We start from the raw sequence: 23,028 nt of genomic DNA on the forward strand, positions 1-23,028 counted from the left end.
ATAGACATGCACTTTCTTCAGCAATAGTTAATATGAGCAATTCTTGCCTTTGAAGTTATTTTAATTTTTGAATTAATTTTAGAAATAACTTTGCAACATAAGTTGTTTATATAATAATCAGAATTACATATGTATAAAAACCTTGACAGGATTATTTAAGAATTCATTCAAGAAAGACAAAAGAGAGTTTAGCTGTTGGTACAGTTTTGGTTTAAACTTTGAAATAAAGACCTTACTATTTTCTGCATGCATATGAAACATACTATGGCAGTTTTCACAAAAAGTTGCTCTTTAGAATACATGTATAAACTTTCTTCTCCCATTCCTGCTGTGCAGTATTCTTACAAACTGCTGATTTACTTGGAGTTCCTACATTTGTTCCTTGAGTTCCACAGATCTGTTCCTTAGAAACTTGACAAGCCCAAAGGTATAGGAAGAACATTTCCATTTTAATACCTAATCAAATGCTTTGGAATTCTTTGAAGTCAGAAAAAAATACAGAAAAACCATGCAAGATTATAAATTTCCTCTTTCTTGATTGATTTTGTCTACATAGTTATTTTAAGCTTGTTCCTCTAGTATTTCTTCACCTCACCTAAAACACATTATAAATTACATGGCAAATACCTATGGATGAAATCCAATTAACTCCCTATTTTATTAATACCATTTCATACCTTTATCTTGACTTTGCCTATATCCCAATCCTCTTAATTTCTCCTTGCTTGTAAAGCATTCACAGTGAAAGTACTTAGGTTGACAATACTTATAGCATGTTCTAATCTGCCTCTTTGTGGTCTATCGAGTCAATGATCTGAAAACTAAAAACTGTATAATTAGACACTGACATGTCCAAAGGAACTGTTATGGTCTGTCATGTCAGATGCACAAGCATTGACCCAATAGACTGTAACAGTTTTGGTCTGTTGGATTAGGAATCAATGTTTTAATAACTCCCTAACTCCATATTTATCCAGTCCACTGAATACAACGCTCTTAAAAATGTTAACGTTGAACTTTCTTTCAATATCCTCTAAGAGTGAAGAAGCTAGTATGAAATATCAAATAGATAATTCCTACTTTAAAAATGTTAACCAATCATCTTTTTCCTCTTTTTAAAATGCCACAGCATGGAATTGCATCAAAAGAATATATTTATAATCATATTTGTTTAGTATGAAGTTATATTTTAAGGTAAGAAACTTCCAAGCTAAAACTCATGCCCTGATGTAGGCTAGATGTACTGAATAAAGAAAGCAAGGATATTGAAGTTGCTACATAAATGTCAGAATAAGTGCCCTTTTTTATTATTATTTTTTGAAAATAGCACTCATTTAACAGCTCCCACTGTATTCAAGAAGGAACTGGTAGCAAAAGTACTCAGGATCTTTAAAAAATTGAGCACTTTAGGAATCCGGACAAGGAAATCAAGGATTTAATGTTCCTCTAGCTTCTTCATCATTTTTTTTCTTTGCAGTTCCCAGCATGGATGCCAAACCAGATTTTACAGTAATAATTAAGTCTTTTCTTGTCTACGGGGATTCTTAGCATATCCCTTGATGTGACAGTGAAGGAGAATGGGAATTACAGGAAACAGAAGTAGAAACAGGGTATGAAGAATACAAGTTCTGACATGGTAAAGGTTTCATAACCAGTGTTTGCTACCATTCTGGGCAAAGATTACCCCAGTTTTGAACCATTGGTGTTGGTTTAATAGTTACATGGATATCACACGCACACTGATATCACATACAGATAAATCAAGCCTTCACAGTATCAGAAAACATGCTAATTTTACTAAATGCTAGAAGAATGTTAGAAACCTCGAAGTATATGAGATAGCTTTCTGGACTTGCTAGTAGATTACAGTTTTATGAAATGTAATTGTTTGCCAAGTTTTACTACATGAATGTGACTCCATGTGCCTCCCGCAAAAGTGTTATATCTACAACATTTTAAAATGAACCATGCTTCAGTCACTAGAAATTACTAGGTGCAGTACATTCTTATTTCAGGAAATTCTTTTCAAAATGTTCTATATGAAACACCCTATTCATAATATATCAAACTCTTCATATACTGGACTTTTTTCTTGTTTCCCTAATATATTATCTTTGTAATTATCCAGTCTTTCTAATTCATTCACTAAAATGTAATTTTATGGCTATACCACGAGTCATAAACACCAGTCACTCTCAAAACTGTGATCTCAGTGATGAATATGGATTACGAAATTCTAGCATTGTGCCAGTGATACTCAGTTTGCCATAGATCAGATATAGGCATAAAGACATACAGGCCTAATAGCTTAAATTGACTACATCTCTGTAACAGCTAGATGAATAATTTGTCTGTTTGCAATATTACAGAATAAACGAGCTATAACTACCACACAGCAAAACCAGAAAAAAATAGACCAATCAAACATCACCACAACAAACCTAAGTGTTTGAAGAAATTGTATTATATGCATGTTGTACTATACCTGTTTCAAAATTTAAACACAACCTTTTTACCCGTCAAAATGCTAACAGGTCCTTTTGATTCCCAACATTTGAGTAACACACAATATAGGCTATCTATTTTTCCTATATTTATTATCTCCAGTCCCCCAAACTTCTCCATACTTCTCAACATTTAACTTACATAGCAAAATTCAAAAAGGTTTGAATGTTCCAGTTGGGAATAAAGACATTGCTATATTTTATTCTTTTTCCTCTTCGCTCTTCCAAACGAATTAATTTAGAAATTTAAGCTGTGCATGAAAGCTATTTCTTCTAAATCTTAAAAGGTATGATAATTAAATGAATGAAGTACTACTGTTTAAAATATTAATCTTTCTATAAAATTGTTTAATGGTAAATTAAATTTTGACTGAAGATGTTATTATATCTAACTTGCTGTCAAAACCTTAATTTTTAGTATATATCACTAGTAAGTTCCTCAGTAAGAGAAAATAAAATGAATAAACCTATGGCTTTTTTCATTGTTTATTTTTATAGATAATTTTAAAATCTACAATACACAAAAAATCACCTCCACAACACCATCAATATAAAGCTAACATTTTATAGATTGTGTATTTTTATTCTCATTCTACTTTTTGTCCTTTAATGAGTATGTTTCCTGCTAAATCAAATCTGTACCTATTATCCTATATTAGGATAATCTGGCTGTATCTATTATCCTATTTTAGGATAATCTGACCAGAAATATCGAGTATTACTCTCCACAACTTGCACAAAATGAACTGGAAAATATATTAAATTATATCGCTGTAGACAACAGTACTTTGACAAAAATAAATACTCCATGTGTTATATTAAAAATGTAAACTTCTGGAATATCAGGATTTTAAAGGGAGTAAGATTTCAGATCTGGAAGATGCACAACTTCCATATAATAAAATCACCTGTCTCAAATTTTGCACAAAATCCTATGTATGACCACAGAACATGTAACACAAACTGATAGCATATATATATATATATATATATACCTTTTAAACTACAGAATATGTGTAAAATATTTTGGAATATATCTTATTGTTAAAAAAAAAAAAAAAAGTCAGCTTCCAGTGATGAGGGATCTCTTCTCATTGTTTATAGTGAGATTTTAATTGGATATTGTATTTTAAAAAATGGAAGTAATTTCAGAGCAAAATACATCTGGAAATATGTGTGTGTGTGTGTATGTGTTTGTGTTTGCATGTGCAAACTGTGTGTGTTTGTGAGCGGGTGATGGATGGGGAATGTGTGTATATATATGAATACATAACCAAACATATATAAACACACAATTATTAAGTATTACAGGGTTAGCAAGCAGTACAAGTGAATAGACTCTGCCTTACTGGCAAGGAAAGTTCATTATCATTGGGGTTTTGTTTTATTATAGTACCATATAAACTTTCATACATATTGCTGACAAAGTTAATATGCAAGAAAGGAACATTTTTCTTACTCTTATCAAAGATGCAATAATCAAATCATAAAACACAAAACCAATAGCCAATCAATGTGAATAAGTCTGCCCATAGGCTTAATTCAAGCAAGCCATTCACTGAGCTATGTGATGGATCCGTCAAATCCAATACAGCATTACAGACGTACTAGCAACATCAAGTGAACATGCAATGACAAAATGACAATACACCCCACTGCCATGCTTTGACTTGTTCTACCTCATAAATATAAAAGCTGACGCCTTTGCTAGTTTCTCTTACTTACTTCAGACTTTGATACAAATTTAAATACTATATTGCTTATTTATACTTTTAAAAATCTTACACGAAAGATTAGTAAAAGCTGTACTAACATTTTGCTGACATCTAATTTAGTGTCTTTTGCACATCATTATAATTATTTTATTCCAAGCACTCTCAATTTGAAGTGCTTGGGAATTAAAGCTCCAGAATGGTGAAGAATACTTGTAGACCAGCAGTCCCCTTTTATCAGTTACAAGGATCAGACATTTTATCAAAAATATTTTAAATATTGAAAAGTTATAAAATATTTTTTGATCCACTTTATCAAAGATCTCCATATATTTAAGTGCAATTTAGCATAGTGAGAGATCACACAATGTAAAAATCCAATGTAATTTTTTTGAAGTTGTATTTGGTGATTATATTGCTTCATAAAAACAAACTACATCTTTTATTTATTTTTGTGTGTGTGTGTGTTTTTATTTTCCAGTGCTAAGAAATCACTGGAGAAATCTGTGAGGCCTACTTCAGTTTTAAAATTATTTTTAGGAATACCTGATTTTCTTATCAAACTTACAGTTCTGCTTTGATTTATTTCATGAGGATTCCATTGCCAACTAACTGACCCTTATATATCTTTTCTTTGCCTATTTCCAGCAATATTTCCAACTCTGACAAACAAGGATACCATTGCATTTCTTCAAAATAGAGCTCTGTTACACTGATCATTAAACATTGACTTGGTGTATTGATTTTGATTAACAGAAACCTTTCTGTTAACCTTTATATTTAATTTACAAAAATATGTCTCCAATTTAAAGATTTCCTCTTTTCATATCCTGATTTAAGAAGCATGTAAAATATGGGATACTACCATCCATCATGTGTATTATCTGTAGTCAAAAAGAATAAAGCTTTTTAAAATATATTTTCGTGATATGTCACTGCTTCAGCAGTATATGCTCATTGGCTGTCACTTTGTTTTCCTATGCATTGTTTAAACATAAACAATATGTATATTTAATTTGAAATGAATATAAATAGATCAAATCAACAATGAAAAGGAGCAGTAAATATTATCAGATATGGAGTTTTTAATACTGTCAGGCAAAAGCAGGTGACTATTAATTGAGAAGAAAATGTACAAGCAGTTGTACTGAACTGTTTTTCTGAATTTTAGAATATGCAATATTAATGACTCATAAAATTTACTAAATTGAATTCATTAAAAAATGAATGAAAAATTAGTAAAATTATGTAAGTAAAATTAAGTTGTGAGTAATCAGAGGTATCCATGTTCGCATATAGTTTCATATATGCAAAGAAATATTTGAGCAGATTGCTATTTGTTTTGTTCTCTATGTTAGTTTTAAGAATCTCCCATAAAGTTCAATTGTGATATTTGTAATTAACACAAGAAACCACATTCATTTTGGGGACGCAGTTCAAAGATGATGGGTAATCACATTAAAAAAGTTAAATTAAAAAAATATCCAGAAGATACTTAATTCTTTTAAGATATTTAAAATTATGCAACAGACAGGTTATGACAATTCTAATGATACACAATGTGTATCTGAAAATTAAACTTTTTGGAAAAAAAATAATTAAGGGTTGTAACAACTGCATTGCTACTGACACCATCTCAAGCTTCCTTAACAACATTAAAATAACTATCTTGTTCTTAAACAAGTCCTTTATTTTTTGTCAGCATAATTCTTCATGATGTTTGTGGACTTTCTATCCATACAATATGTGACCAACTGACGTTTTACCTTACAGCATTTGATTTATGAGAAGGTACATTAATTCATAATTAAAGCATTTAAAAGTCATATTGATATTGTTCACTTTCTCTATATAATGTATAGATTTTCAGAAATTCATTTATTCATAGGAGTAAACACCCTATAAAATGACCCAGGGACATTTTAATGATATCTGGCAAAAAATGAATAACCACGGGAGGTTATTTTTCATTTTGTCCTTTCAGCTTAAGCTTTTAGAATCAGGAATTCTTTTGCATTATAAAAGCAGAGAATAATCCTAGAGCTGCAACATACTAACACACCTTTGTGGAAATGAAATGAATCTACTGAGTAGCACTTCACCTTGTAGGTTACCCTAAGTAGAAATAGTACATCACGGACATAGTATAAATAGCAGCATCTAGTTGATATTACTGATACAAGATTAATAGAAAGAAACTTGCTTACCTGTCTGACACAGCATGCCTCAGCCACACATGCAAATTATTTTATTCATATAACTTTAAAAAATATATATTCATTACCCAGAGTAAGCTTTGAAAGGCAAATATGCATGCATAGCATTGTAACATTCATACCATGATACTTTATTCTAAAATTATGGAATCCATGAACAGCACTTCAATCTAAGAAATAGTTCACTTAAATTTCTTAATCTGTTGATTTCTTTAAGAAACAGAAACTTTTAAAAGCAATGTCTAATTTAGCATCTACAGTAATTTTTCAAATCAAGACTATAAGAAATTATATGCTTGTTTTCAAGGGAAAAATTTCTTATATAACGATTTGAGAAATGTGACCTTACTCCTTACTGTTATTGTGAAGCAAAACACATGCATGTATATGTCTTTCACAATATACATCCTCCTTTTACAGTTGTACGCTCTTCAAATACTTGAAAAGTATTAGTGGTAGATTTTGCTAAAGGTACAGTTTCTGAAAAACAGGTAGGATATTCTTTCTTTTCATTACAAAATCATGTCCACACACTGCAAAAACTGCATGCATGTTTAATTTTAAGCAATTTGACAAAATCATATTCCTACTAGAATTTAGCAATTTAGACATTGACTTGAAAGGGGTCTTGATTTTCATCTTGCAAGAAAATGAGTTAATATATATGACATAACTTTTAGTTTTATAGATGTTAAGTCTTTGCATGTTTTTCTTATGCATATCTTAATGACCTTTTATTCCTGGTATTATCTTCACCAATGTGGTTTACGTTTGGAGGATACAAATACACTGCAGAAGTATAACCTTTTTTTTTTTTTTTTTTTTTTTAGTATTTCAAAAAATATAAAGCCTGTATAGAAAGTAAATGGAAAAAAAAAAAATCATTTTGCCTTGGATAGTTCAAGCTTAGATGCAGTTCATTCTCAATTTCCAATGACTAAAACAATGTCAATGAGAATTGAGGGCACTCAGTAGGTTCAGCTTCTAAATCAACTGAAATAATACTCCTAAGATAAATGATCTTTAGTAGCAGACCATCATGAAGCCGTACATATATTTATCTGTATTGTACAAGGGTCACAGACCTTAACTGGATGATCTACAGCTTGGGAATGTGCACGTCTCATGCCCGATTCTCAATTAAGGCCTAAAATCTCTTAATTTATGGCTATTCATGGATTATAATAAAATAGCCTGCTTTAGATATCACAGTTATCTGCAGAGCAACAAGACAGTTATGAGACTTCAACAAGGCAAATTTATAGAATCATCTTCAGCTTCCACTGGTCAAATATTTATTAGTGATAAATGAGATCTTACCTGTCACTGTAGGCAGCTGCAGTGGCAGTGGCAGGCTGGGCATACCGGTAGGCAGCATAACCACCCTAAAACATAAACTCACATTCTAACTGGATTGCTACAGCAGCTTAAATAACATTTTGTAAAATTTAGCAGTAACTGATTGGAATATTATTGTCATACTGTAAGTTCAGTTAAGGGGTTAAATACACGTGACATATTTAAGTGAATTGTTAAGCAAAATCTATCACCATGAACTTGTTAAGATTTTTTCCAGAGATGTGGAGAAAGCAATGAACTGTATTCATCAACATAAGGTTTGTAAAAGACAATACTGTATTCATCCACACGTTTTCAAGTAGTGATTGTTCTTATGAATGAGGTATAGGCACATTAATAAAGCAATGTTTAACTTAAAAGAAAAACTCTGCTAATAATTCTTCTTTCTTTTCCTTTTTTTTTTTTTTGTACAAAATATGATTGATCATACCTGGTTGATTAAACTTATTAATTAGTGCACTCAATTAACACTTAATGTTATATAGGTTTCCAATTTATGCATAAAATTATAATGAAGAAGGAAAATTCTCTTCTTCCCTGAATTAACATTCAGTTGTATGTAACAGTAATTGCAGCTGTTCAATTAAGCAAACAGGACAAACAAACACACATTTGAAAGGAATTGTGTTCAGTGATGCATTGATTATCAAACTGTGAAAACAGCAGAGCTTCCTGTTCAATGGACCACGGTGTTATATCAACCATTTCAAAATGATCTCAGCATGCCAATTAACAAACAGAGGCCAGTCTCCACAGATAACACAAACACGATTTACGTTCCAATTAGAATTCACCACCCTATAATCCCCTGGGACATGGGACTCTGCATCCACTCCCCCTCTTCCCCCCACCTTAACAAAGAGTTGAGAAAGAAAGCATTTGGTCACTCAGTTTTGAATGAAATTTGTTCTTTTTCTAAAGACATCACTTTAATGAATTGATCATTACCCCCCCCCCCCCCCTTTCTTTTTGGAAAAGTGCATTCATACAAGATATTATGCTGAAGCATGAAGCACAGGTTAGTGTATCAACCCTTACTATAACAGTACTAGATTTTTACTAGGTAGTTTTGTGAGCTCCCTATTTTGATTTTACTACTACTACTAATAATAATAAAAAAGCTTTTCAGAAAAGCAAGGAGAGAATTTCAACTGTTTTTACAAGCTATTTGCCCTTCTACTGCCTTGCTTGGTGGAATGAATGCCTTCATCCCTAAAAGGTAGGAAACTTTTTTGGTTTGAAGATTTGAAGCAGAACGATTATGGAAACCAATCATTCAGCTGATAACGCCACATCACCCTACGAATAAACAAGTTCTACATATACTGACAGCTCCTTAGAAACTTCAGTCTATGAATTGTCACCTTACTTGAGAAACATTCTTTCTGACTTTTTCAAGTGCTCACATAAGGAAAAGTATGTTTACTTCTACTGATCAGTTCCCTGCCAGAAGCAATTGTATCACACAACCACTAGAATGAGGCAGGTGCTTCTATAATACTTTTTATGCTGTCTCTTTTGCAGCAAACTGCTTCTCTGTGCAAGTGCAGCAGCATTGAGAAGAAATACTTTCTCATTTCAGACCATTTGATTTTTATAAGCCAATAGTGGGCTATTACTGTCAAAAGATGTATAACAGGCACATATTGCTTGCAGGTATATGCATACAGGCAATCAGATGTCAATTAATGTCACCAAGTGCAAACTGAGCCAGTGAACAGTGAGACTGAGCACTTGGCCTGGGTTGTGCTCCAAGGAGAAAGGTGACAGATTACACAGCTCTCTTTTCTCCCATCCTGTTCTTCATAGTGCTAAAAATAGTGCTGGTTTCAGTGGTGGGGGTTTGGCTGTGTATTTTGTTTGTTTATTTGGTTGGTTTTGTTTTGAGTGCTGATATGAGGAAGTACAAATAGTAAAATTATGAAGATGATATTAAACGTGACAAGGTTGTTTTCAACATCCAGTCCTGAAAATGTATGGCAGACTACAAGTCATTCTGCAGTGTGACATGATTTCGTTAGCCACATGTATGATTGTTCCAGTAGTCCATTTCTAAAAACCTTTATTTAAACGCAAGAGGCCACAACATTTCAATCTAACTATGCACATATTGATTCTCACTATGGTAAAGGATTGAAAATGGGCCACCACCAGAAGTATCAATGTTTCAGACTAAAATGAGAAAATGAGACAGGCTGTTCACATACTGGCTGGTCTTAAATCTACAGATAAGTAGGCTCTGTCAGAATTGTTTTTCTTTCCTTTAAGTACCATTTAAAATTGGTGAGTCTGTGAAGACTGACCTTTTCTTACTCAAAACCTGCTTTCCCTAAATATGAGTTGCTTTTTTTTTTTGGGGGGGGGGGGGGGGGGAGGGGCTTGTATTTTGATTTGCTTTCATCAAAGAAATTCTGCTGAACAATTAAGATCAACTCTGAACTTCATTAAGCTGCTGTGGATTCAACAATCACAATTAAATTTGTGAAAGTCGTGGAAAAATTGAGTCTAAAGAAATACTAATAAGGAGAGATCTGTTATTAAATTTGCCTGAATTCTTTGAAGATATAAATTGCAGGATGGCTATGGATATCAGGCAGATCATAATTCTCTATCAGCCTATGTCATGATTTCATATTTTTAACATAAGCTATTATATTACTCATTAGCGATCTGGACAATGAGGCCAAGCATTCCCTCAGCAAGTTTGCTGATTACACAAATACTGGGAGGAATTGCTGATGTGCAGGAGGGCTGTGCTGCCCCCAGAGGGACCTGGACAGGCCAGAGAAATGGACTGGCAGGAACCTCGTGAAGTTCACAAAGGGGAAGTGCAAAGTCCTGCACCTGGGGAGGAACAACCCTAGGCACCAGCATCTCCTGGGGACAACTGAGATGAAAAACAGCTTGTCAGAAAAGGACCTGGGGACCATGGTGGACATTAAGTTAACCATGAGCCAGCAATGTGTCCTTGTTGCAAAGACAACTAATTGTATCCCAGGCTGTATTAGGAGGTGTGTTGCCAACAGGTTGAGGGAGGTGACCCTTCCCCTCTACTCAGCCCAGATGAGGCCACACCTGGAGTCCCGTGTCCATTTCTGGACTCCCCAGCACAAGAGAGATCTGGACATACTGGACAGAGTCCAGTGAAAGGTCACAAGGATGATTAAGGGGTGGGAGCACCTCTCCTGTGAGGAGAGGTTGAGAGCTATGACCATTCAGCCTGAAGAAGAGAAGGCTCAGAGAGATTTTATCAGTGTTTAGAAATACCTTATGGGAACATTCAAGGAGGACGGAGCCAGGTTCTTTTCAGTGGTGCCTAGTGCCAGGACCAGAGGCAGTGGGCACAAACTGAAAAACAGGAGGTTCCCTCTGAACATCAGGAACCACTTTTTCACTCCAGGTGACTGAGGACTGGAACAAGTTGGACAACATGACCTCCAGAGGTCTCTTCCAACCTCAACCTGTCATTCTGAGGTATAATGATATGTAAAAACATTCTTAGGCAAATTATTTTTACAGGTTTTGTGTTCTAAAGATTTGGTGCAGTATTATTTCTTAATATTTTATCAGTTACTTCAGATGATTTATCATTACGACAAAACACTTGAAGATATGCTTTATCTTGGGAATCAGGAAGGAAAACTGATTCAAACCACTGAGCTCTAAACTTGCGTGACACATTCTACTTTACAATTAAGTCTTAATTTTTATCTCGGTCATTACTGTAGATGTAAGTAAAATTCATTACACTAGTAATATTCCCTACATATACTACATATAGGCAGTAGTAATATATGTTACATATACATGTCTAGAGAAATATGTAAATATTTGTCTGCATGCATTATACTGTATTGCAAAATAAAGTTTACAAAAAAATTAGAATTACATACTAATAAAAACCAATTTGCAGTTGCTGGGTTTTAGAAATGTTTTGTGTTTTTATTTTCTCTAAGTACAGAAAGTACCTGTTATGCTTGACTTTTTGAAAATTCAAACAAAATAATAAATTCAGCTAAAATAATTAAAAATGTCTACTGCCTTATCTGCATCTTCTGCTTCCAAAGGAATGATCACACAGTACTACTGCAGCTTAAGTTGTCTAAAATTTTGAGTATAGGGGAAATTAATAGAATTGCAGTCCAAATATACAGATATATCTCACTGTCATAAAATATTGAATGGGACAATTACAGCAATTACCATTGTATTACATGGGACATGAAGAATATGTGTGATTTTGTGGTTCGATCCAGAACATAAAGACACCTCATAGCCTATTATCATTTATACACACAGAATCCATATTCTCACTGAATAATTTGTGGAATAGTATGATTTTACAACAGTCTTCATTCACCTACTGATATTTTTTTTCCATCAGTTGGCATGTCATGCCTGTGGTAAATTATTGCCATACACAGGCTCCTGCAATAATGCCCTATAAAGAAAGAGAAATGCAATGATTTAACAGAATAAAGGAAGGAAGGACGGAAAGAAGAATGGACAGATGGAATTTAGACGAATCTTCCCAAACTGCTCATTACAAGTTTCCTTTTAATGTAATCAAATACATCTCTGTACTTTGCTCAAGCAAACTGAAAAAGAGTAGTGGGATCAGTGGAAGATCTGTAGCCAATTGTTACAGAGAAATCTTAATCAGTTTTAGAAGTGTTTGCAGATTTTTTTGATAAGATAAAAATGAAACAATGGAAAATCAAAGACATCTGATTTTTTATGTAAAGTGTGTATAGCTGTACTAAGTATAATTCCCAAATAAAAGAGTTACACAAACACATATTCAGAAGTTACAATATGGGTACACTACTTCCTCCTAAAAAACCTACATTATTTTTTATCTTGATCTCAGATGCACTGACAGTGTTTATTGGATGACTAAATGATGCGTATTTTTTCATTAGTTTTTCCAATTACTAACATAGTTAATTTTCTACATTAATGTTGAGAATACATTTTCCTCAATTTTCATTTCCTATAACTCCTTTCACTTCAAGTTCTTGAAGTATTGTGGACATAAATAAATCAAGGTTCAAAATGTGTTATAGTATTGAGAATTATATCTGCTTTATTAGTTAAAAGTGAAAAATAAGACAAATTATATGGAGCCTTGCAGACATAAAAAGCAGAAGTGATCATTTCCTCATCCTCCACTCATACTGATATTGTGGTTTACACAGTATTTGTTCTGCTCACAGAGCAAAACATTGGGAGAACTAAAAATAAAATGTCTTATTTTTGATAGCTCAACTTCTGAGTCAGGCCTACTTGAAAGTTTTGTGCTATTTCTGGGCTTACAGTGTACTCCCAGACCTATCTGTTGCCTCAGAAAAGTTCTTGGTAATATATCCAAATTGGTAGCACCTGCATTAATTCTAATCCACTACAATCATCAAGAGTAATCTAGCATTGTTTTGAATATAGTGTTTATATCACAAATAGACCAGAGAGATGAAAAGACATTTCATCATTAGATCTCATAACTTTTTAAAAGGTACCATGGAGTGTTCTAGTGTATGGAGCATTAGGAGGAGCTACCCACTGCACCTTTACAAAACACTTAAAACTAAAGAATTAAAACTACTTAAACTTAAGACTCTGATGTTAACTACATATCCCTGCTTTTCACATTAGAACAGCGCCTTTTGGGATATCTGACTGCATCAGTAGACTCCCATCCAGTATCATGGGAATACTGCTTAGATAATTGATACAGTTTTAATCAAAATGTCTCCTTTCTGCTAGGAACGTAGATACCTACAACCTCAATACCATCCTACCTCTGAGCTAAGGAGATAGCAGTAAGTGTTGATAATATCTTTCCATTTCTCTGCTCATAAAGTATGCCTTATTCTTGATCAGTAACTTGGAAAAAAAAAAACAAAAACGACAACAACAACTCTACCTTATCTACCTGTGTACTTATGAATTGCCTTGGACCCACACCTGCTGCAGTACTACAGGTCCAGAATCCTGAGAACGGGTCAGAAAATCTTACAGTAAGCAATAAAACTGACCAATGTACATGGTCAACCTGCATCACCATTTCTGAAGCTGGTGATGAGAGAGTTTGAAGTATCTGCTATTCCTTGGCCTTCTCAAATTTTAGTTGTCGATTGAAGACTGACATCTTCTGAAAACATTCTTCATGACAACAGTAAAAAAAAAAAAAAAGGCAACAACAAGAAAAAACCTGCACAGATTTGAAATAAAGCAGAACAACAGTGCAGAGCTATTATTTTAACTGCATATTTTTTCATCTGTTACTATTTTGGTTTCATTTTGTGGACTGTATTTTCTTATTTTCACAGGTGTCAATCTTCATCTAGGAACTTCTATATTTGCTGGGAGGCAACCTTAATTCTCTTTTAATGACTTTTTCTCTTTGTGAATCAATACTTAATTTTAAAAGGTCTTCCTTTCTTCCTAATCATCTCCTTTATTTTTCCTACTTAAAGGCACATTTAAAAATGAATTCAATAGCTCAGTTATTTCAGAGGCATTATTACATTTCACATATAACTGTGTGAAATACAGAATATATTTTATTACATATAGTCATGGGTCTGGATTTTCCATTTTAGACTGTATTTTTGTATTCCTGTTCTCTTCTATGCTTCTGATTAGAACCTGTACTTCAAATTTTATTTCTTTCTCCTTTTTCAACAAAATATTTGCTCTTTCACAAAGCTTCAGCTCTGTAATTAAAATGAAAAGCTAAGTAGAACTTTATTATATCCAACTGGGAATTAATAACTAACTTGCTCTGCTGGAAACTGTTATGCTGAGAACCAACACTGTTTATAATACATTTTCTTTTGACTTATGCCAGTTTTCTCTCTCTCTTTTCATCAAAATGTTTTGGTTGCAAGAAATAAAAATGTGAAGAAAAATGAATTATAAACTAAGAAGCTTTGAACATCATAAAACATAACCAAATTTCACAATATTTTTGAAATTATATTAAGTTCTGTACAAGTAAACATTCTGTACACGTAAACATTCTGTTACATTAGAGAATTAAGTAATGTAATCAGAAATACAAGGCTGCAACTGAGTGAAAACCAATGCACCAGTACAGTTACTATATTTTCTAATGCATGAGTATTCCAGACAAGAAAACTGAAGCTAAACTAGAAAATAGTAATTTCTTCAGCGTCTTCCTTAGTGAAACAACCTGCTGTTTCTGTTTGGTTCTGTTTCTGAACCAAAGTGTTCAAGACTATAAGAGGAAAAAGGCCACCTTAAAATAAAATAATTGTCAAGCACCAAAAGCAGCAGTGGGCTCCAAAACTATGAACTGTTACACGAACATATAATTCTCACTTATTCAATCCCATTAACCAATCTTGAGGAAGATGTCTTGTCACCTTTCAGACTGGTAAACTGAGCAAAATGGATGACACATTCTTTTGACATTATACACAAATATGAAAACTGGAAATTACACGAAAAAATTCAACACTGTACAACATATCTAAAATATGCCTCAAAAAATTCAACAGTAAAGTGTTTAGGTGAGACTAAAGCAGCATACTACACTTGAGTAAGCCTTTGGCAAATGTGTGATTCTCATGTGTCAGTAACAATATGTTACTGATAAAATCACTAAGTACGCAGAGAATTTTAAACTGTACTAATTCATTTTAAATGTATTCTTAAACTACACAAATGAATTTTCAAATGAGTATCAGCCTTTTACCCCATCAGAAAAAGAAAGGCTACTGCTTGCATAATTTCAATTTGTTTTCCTTTCAAATAAAACCTAATAGAAAAAAAATCTGTTCCTTTGGAAATAGCTTTAAGAGATTACTGGTAATAAATACAAGGAATGTTTCCTACAACGATCTAGTGATTTTTTAATGTTCATACCAATGTCATCTCATCCATCTCTTTGTAACTCAACGGAGATGGTAAAACATAAGCACAATTAGGATATAGCAAGTTGTCTGTTGAAGTAAAGATAATTGTAACTTTGTAACCACATTGCTTTATCAAAATAATAACAGATGTGAAAGATTACAGTACTATTGGTAACATTTTATATCCACGTATTTTTTTAAAAAAATGTAAAAATAGGGTGCAAGAATTATTTTAGAAGACTGAAATTCAGCCTCAACCATCTGAAACTTCTTGTATACTCAGATGTAAGTAGTCTCTTTGCATACATTCAAGGTAGAAACTTCAATATTGGTAAGAAAATTTAAAAAATATATTATTTAAAATGAAATTAGTGACCAATGAGTTATATACATTTTAATGTGAAGTAGGTAATTACTATCCACGGCTGTTGATACTTACTAACAAATATAAATACTTCTTACATCATAAGCAATCTCTATTTCATTTAAATTTAAATATGTGGATATTTAAGCAATATACATCCATCCATCCAAAGATGTACACACATCTTCCAAATGTTGCCTGGATTTGAAAAGTCTTACTTGGTCTCTCTCTCTCCATACTGCATTTTTATTCCTCAGGTATTAATATTCAATTTGCCTTTTTATTTTTTTTTAATAGTGTTCTGGAGGTTGGCAGGAAAGTGTTTCTACTTTGTTTTAAAGTTTTCTTCATATTTAATTTTGAAAGGAGACACTCTTCCACGCACACATACACACACATTTTTCACATCTTTTTGCATTTATTCAACATTTGATTCAAGAGTTAATTCAGCTCCACTGAACAATGATAGATGTAATGAACAGAATGGTCTTCCAATGTGAGAGATACTCTTCTCAATTCTTTCTGACAGGCAAGGGATGGTAAATAGACAAAACAGAGTCAAGCTAGGCAGCAAACTTGTAAAAAGAATGACTCTGGTAATGTACAAGGACAGCATGCACATCAATGAATACTTACATAAATGTCTGCACCATAAAATCCATCCTGGTATACAACACTGCAAGGATGCACACACAAAGAAAAACATCCATATTAGTGCATTTCCACATGCAAATGCCACCAACCCCTGCACAGCTGAGGTTAGTCTTGTCACAAGAACAAAGGGAGGGGGAAAAGAAGGCACTCTTCACATTGGTTAAGGAGGTTGGTAGCAATTATCAGAAGTGGAACTGTACTGAGTATTACATCTTTATAAAGTATGCCAAATGCTTAGTCAAACAGAGGTAAAGCATGGCAGAATTGGAAAATACATCTGGCAAGGTCTTGTTTTTTACTTTTTTTTTTTTTTTTTTTTAAGAATCCACGAATTTGCAGCATTTTTTTTCTATAAAAATTTTCAGTGGGCTAATCCTGAGAACAGTTTTATTACATTTACAAAATGTTATTTCCTGAAATACTACTTTCTTGTCCTGTAATTATGTCAGCCTTCTGAAACAAAGTGGTAAATGTCATCACTTAGATGGGAAACAAAAAGCCTAAGTTTATATGGTGAAATAATTATACTGATGGAATTCTACCACTTGTTTCAAATCTCAATAGCTAAGTGTACACACAGATGAGAATATTCATAGGTACTGCGTTGATGCACATTTCTGATACTGACAACAAGTCTGGTAAGAATGCCTTGGTGTTATTCTTATAAGAAAAGGGCTAAGCCTTCTCACTATCGTTTTACAACTTTGGCAAACATGCCCATAATTATCAGCTACCCTGGAGTTCTGTCCAGATACATTAGTACTTCTTATCTTCAAAAAACGTAGAATCGTTATGTTGCGATTAACAGTTTACCCAAAGATTTCTGCATTACAGCTAACACAAATTCTCAGTGTAAGTAGTACAAATTTTAGACTCTAAACCCTTCAGGATAAATGACACAATATGGCAAAGATGGTTTAAATGATTATACTAAATAAAACTGAAACTATGCAACAGTGGCCTACCAATTACACACATTGTATAAGTCCAGCAACTTTATTTTTACTTGGCAGTTCTGCAACTAAAGAGAGGTATTTCTAATATAAGAGTCAACCCAAGTTGTTTTGAGAGCTAAAACACGTGATAGGCTTTTTGCAACAATATTTTCAATTTGAGAATACTAGTATCTGGGAATAATAGTTATCATCAAGTTGCTAGCCTAAACTGTTTTGCAATTTCAACAAGAATTTTCATGTCAGAAGTATAACTGATCTATTGAGGTCAATGGCCAAACCCCACAGGGATGAACTGGTATGTGTTTAAGCCAGATTCACTTGGGAAAATGACAAGTACGCATACATGCATATAAACTACATTATACTTTAACAATGATGAAAGTTTGTTATGGAATAATAACATACGAAAACCTGGCTCCACTTAAATCAGAGTCTGCCATCTGCTTCAGTTAAGGTCAGAAATTTACTTATGTTTTTTTCCATAATTCTGTAAGAGCAGAATATGGCAAACCTGGACTACATTGTTAGTTTTCAGAAAACCTGTTATTTACATTTTAGTGTACCTACATTTCATTTCTGATATTCTAATTATTTTAAAATATTATGTTTTCCTCACAGCTGTTTGCATGTAAGAAGTAAAACATTCCACGACTGTGAGGTAGAGTAACACAATCGTGAACAACACAGGAGTCTTATGAGATCATATAAAAATGATACAAAGGTTACTGCAGACAGAGGCTTTTCTCAAGAATTTCATATAGCAAGTTTGTTTTGCAAATAATACACATTAAAAAAAAAAAAAAAAGAAAGGCATATTTATTCCAAGGGCAAGGACTCAATTTTTTAAATAATCATGTATCTTCTGGACAGGATTACTCATTCCTTTATGTAAGGGGACAAACTCAGCCTCCACATCAAAAAGATACTACACAGATCAGTGTTGTTGTACACTGTATTAAATTAGCACTTACTAAAGCAAGTCTAAAACTGTACATTTTTATGCATAATGTATAACTCAAGATTATTTTCAATAATAGGCAGCTGTATATACACAGCGCAAAATTACAATAAAGCTCTGATTGTTTGTTTATAATAGTATTTAAAAAAAAAAAAAAAAACAACATCCAAATCCTAGAGGTTATATAGTTCAGAAAGAAATTTGTAAGAGGTTACTGAAAAATGAACCCCCCCAAATACCTCATCTAAAGAGAGTATCTAATGCCACTATCATGCCACATTCCAGTGACAATTCATTCTCCGCTCTTGGAATTCTGAAGTTCCCCAAGATGACCACTGAGAAACAGTGATGATAAATCAGTGCACAACAGGAAGATAGAAGTGCTATTTTAGTTCTTTTGATCTAAAAAAGGGTATTTAAGAAAACTACTTTTAATGCCTATTCACTAGCTCTAGAGCTCATCCTTTAAAATTAGCAGTGGCAGCACAGAAGAATTGCTTCAGAATTATATTTCAGAACTAATTACCTCCACTACCATTAAGTTCTATAAATACAGCTACAGAAATACTAAATATATGCAAGGTTGATTAATTCCAGAAAAAATACTGGTATTGAAAAACCGAAGTTCTAAGTAAAAACGGATACAAGGTCCTCGCAATTGTTCAGATTTATACGACATGGAAATGCTAGTTTGAATCATGGATCACTTCAGCTGTTAATTCTGTTCATCTAATTCTGCATCACACAGACTATTTAAAAATAGAATATTACCTTACGTGTATTTGGTTTATGAGGCAATGTTTTGGTAGCAGAGAGGCCACAGGGTTGGCCTGCGTGGGGAGATATTTCTGCAAGCCTGTGGAGCACTTCATACAAGAGCAGGTTGGTATGTCCTGTAGGAAGCTGCAGCCCAGGGACAGCCCACACTGGAGCAACAGGAATGTATAATAAGGAAGGAGCAGGAGAGAGGAACTCTTACAAGCTGACTAAAACCTCCCACTCCCCAGTCCCCTGCACTGCTCAGGTTGGGTAGGAGATAGAGGAGTTGGGAATGAAGGACTGAAGTGGAGCCTAGTAAAAGGGAGTATGGATACAAAGTGTTAATAATTTTTATATTTGCTTCTCACCATCCAACTCTACTTTAATTAGCAATAAATTAAATTAATTCTCACAAATTCTAGTCTATTTTCCCCATGATGGTAATTGGTAAGTGATCTCCCTGTCTTTATCTCGACCCATGACCTTCTTCATATTATTTTCTCCCCGTGTCATGCTGGGGAGGGAGAGTGAGAAAGCAGCTGGGTGAGAGTCTGGCAGCCAGCCAAGATCAACCCACCACATAACATTAAAATATACTATTTTCAATTATTATTGAACATTATTATTCAGAAATAACACATTTGAGAGAATGTGTCAAAAAGAGGACCCATTTCCTTCCTCCTCTTGGTGATTTGTGAATTTATAGTGAAGATCTTGCAAGATGAATAGGGACTGAAATGCTTCAAATTCCCAAATGCAGCTGGTTGTAATCTTGGGTAGGTTAGTTCATTTATCTAGGCCGTCTTTTTACATATAATGCTCAGTCAGGTACAGACGGAAACTTACTTTGAATTCTGAATCTGTAACTGCTTGATAAATGTTATACCGGAGGAAGAACGCAACACAGAAGTGAGACACAAAGGCATGACTCTATCACTAAACAGGGTTAGTATTAAGATGAAGTGACAGAACCAGGCAAATGAGTATAACATTCCCAAGCAGGACATGTACTTTGAAAAGAAATCAGCTGATTTTATCTAATTTTCTCCATACATTTTTGTAATATGATATGTTAAATATAAGACCTTCAGCTTCTTTGGAAGTTTGCCTCTTAATTTTCTTCACATTTTCATGGATTTTGGATATTTTCTCTATTCACCGTCCTTGTCACTTGCTGACTCCTGTGACTGAATGTTATCACTGGAGTCAAATGTATTTTCTAACCACACCCATCATCAGAAGGAAAAAGTGTAAAGCATCAACAGCTATGTTTTACTCTTGCACTTTTCTTTCCTTTAGTATATTATTTTCCAAAGGGTAATTTGCTTGACTCATCATCCTCTTTTCTCTCTCTGAATCTGCAGGCAGAGAACAGATGTTACGTCTCAAGCATGGGAAGAGACTGAATGCATCACATAGGAACCCATCTTGCCACAGCTCCTTTTACATTTTATATTCAAAAAATTGTCCTGGCAGACACATAAATCTTGAGTTCCTTGTAAACTGACACAGGGTCTAGAAATAGTCATGTACTGAAATCTGAATTACTGCACCCAAGAATGGATGATATGTTAATGCATTACCTGGAGGCATTAAAATAAGGACAACAAACTATGGGGATTTATTCAGATGTATTTTATGATTTTATAGTGCTAAGGAAAACTCAAAGAGAGAAACCTTGATTTAATAAGAAAGCATGCATCTAAATAATAAGAAAGCAGGCATCTAAATAATATCATATGTGGCAATCGTTTCCTGAAATTATATTTGATAAATATGAAACTGTTTTCTCACCAACTATTAAACACCTGCAGTGCATTTTGTTGTTGTTGTTGTTTTGGTTTGGTTTTGTGTTTGTTTTGTTTTGCTTGTTTGTTTGTAAATTTCTTAAGGCAAGCTCATTAGCGGTTTAGATTCCACCTATATAATATTCTGGGAGGACTTCATCTGTCTTTATATTAATTTTCCTACCCTTATCTTTCAAAAGGATTGGGTTAAATAATCTGGCATGAAACAGTTCTTGCATGTGCAAACCTTCGTACAGTGACTTCTTACCAGCTAAGCATATATGATTCTCAGCCATACAAACAATCTGCACAAGTTAGCATAAATAACCTAAAGCAGATTAAATGCATGGATTTAGTGCAACAAACACGCATTACAATCATGATTTGAGCCATTGCAGTAGGAGTCACAGTTATAGTACACTATTTCCCCTCCATCACAATTAAGAGCAAGCACATGATGAATAAAAATTCTGCATTTTCTGTTTGCTGATGGGGTCACCTTTACTGTCCTAAAGATATTTTCCAGTTTTTGATCCCTGCTGAAGGCAAAATATGCCTTTTATATGAAGCTTTCCTGACACAAGTAATAGAAGAGATGCAATTATAACCTAAAATAAACCAAAGGCAGGATTTTCAACACTAATAACACAACTTCCACTGTTGTGAATATAGAACTGGAACTCCTGTATGACACTTAACAATACCATTATTCCAGCTTTTAGTGTTCTCTAATTCCAGGTTTTTGTCTTTCCAGTTTCAACATTTTATGCCACGAAAAAATTACAGTATTTACTTTGCAAATTAATAGAGGGCGTTGCTGCAGAGAACAAAGCTGGAAGACATAAATCACTATGAGCTGGCAAAACATGCTTTTTTGTTCTAACAGTTGCACATATGTACAAAGCAGAGTCCCAAGTAAAAGAAAGGTTCTGTGAGCCCAAAGAAATCTATTGGAAAAAACATAACCACTGTTATGTTAAAGTAGTAGATGTAGTAGCTTATATTAATTATCCTTCTTTCTTAATTTCAGAATAAGGTGTTATTTGGAATCAATTACTTTTAAAAAGGGGAACAGTTCCTGAATAGTCTGTTACTTTTCCTTTGCCCTCCCCAGCTTCATAATTTTTATTTTATTCTTACCATCCTGTCCCTGATATTCCACGATCTTATTACATACTTACATTCTGCTGGGAACTGTTTAAAATGTATAATGTATGATACAGTATGTTCTGTCACAAGAAACAGATGAATAACACAGAAACTGGTTGAAATCAGTCTTCTGGATCAAGAGGCAGACATAATTTGTGATAGAAAGGGTGTATTTTCTATATTTACACAAAGTACGTTTCTTTCCATTTTCATTTCCTTCTCCATTTCATAGAATCATAGAATTATTAAAGTTGGAAGAGACCTCCAAGATTATCTGGTCCAACCATCACCCTACTACCAATGTCACCTGCTAAGCCACGTCCCTAAGCATGAAGTCCAACCTTTCCTTAAACACCGCCAGGGATGGTGACTCCACCACTTCCCTAGGCAACCCATTCCAATGCCTGACTACTCTAAGAAGAAATGCCTCCTAATTTCCAACCTGAACCTCCCCTGGCACAACTTGAGGCCATTCCCTCTAGTCCTGTCACTAGTTATCTGCGAGAAGAGGTTGACCCCCAGCTCCCCACACCTTCCTTTCAGGTACCTGTAAAGAGCAATGAGGTCTCCCCTGAACGTCCTCTGCTCCAGACTAAACAACCCCAGATCCCTCAGCTGCTCCTCACAGGACTTGTGTTCCAGGCCCTTCACCAGCTTCCTAGCCCTTCTCTGGACATGCTCCAGGGCCTCGATGTCCTTCTTGTTCTGAGGGGCCCAAAACTGAACACTG

At 33.9% G+C, this 23,028-nt stretch overlaps 1 protein-coding gene across 25 annotated transcripts in view; it reads right to left on the bottom strand.

Moving 5' to 3' along the window:
* The window catches only part of RBFOX1 (RNA binding fox-1 homolog 1), an 875,363-nt gene that overhangs the window by 23,603 nt on the left and 828,732 nt on the right, over positions 1-23,028 (bottom strand). For 23 of the 25 annotated variants that reach the window (XM_083800079.1, XM_083800059.1, XM_083800075.1 and 20 more), the window contains 2 exons: positions 16,672-16,711; positions 7,753-7,817 (listed from right to left, as the gene is read on the bottom strand). In XM_083800079.1, coding sequence (XP_083656205.1) covers positions 7,753-7,817; positions 16,672-16,711 — 105 coding nt within the window. The remainder of the gene's footprint in view (positions 1-7,752; positions 7,818-16,671; positions 16,712-23,028) is intronic. The other 2 variants (XM_083800073.1, XM_083800061.1) reach the window with 1 other exon arrangement.

The sequence above is a fragment of the Anser anser genome, assembly GCF_964211835.1.
Source record: "Anser anser genome assembly, chromosome: 15".
Taxonomy (NCBI): Eukaryota; Metazoa; Chordata; class Aves; order Anseriformes; family Anatidae; genus Anser; species Anser anser.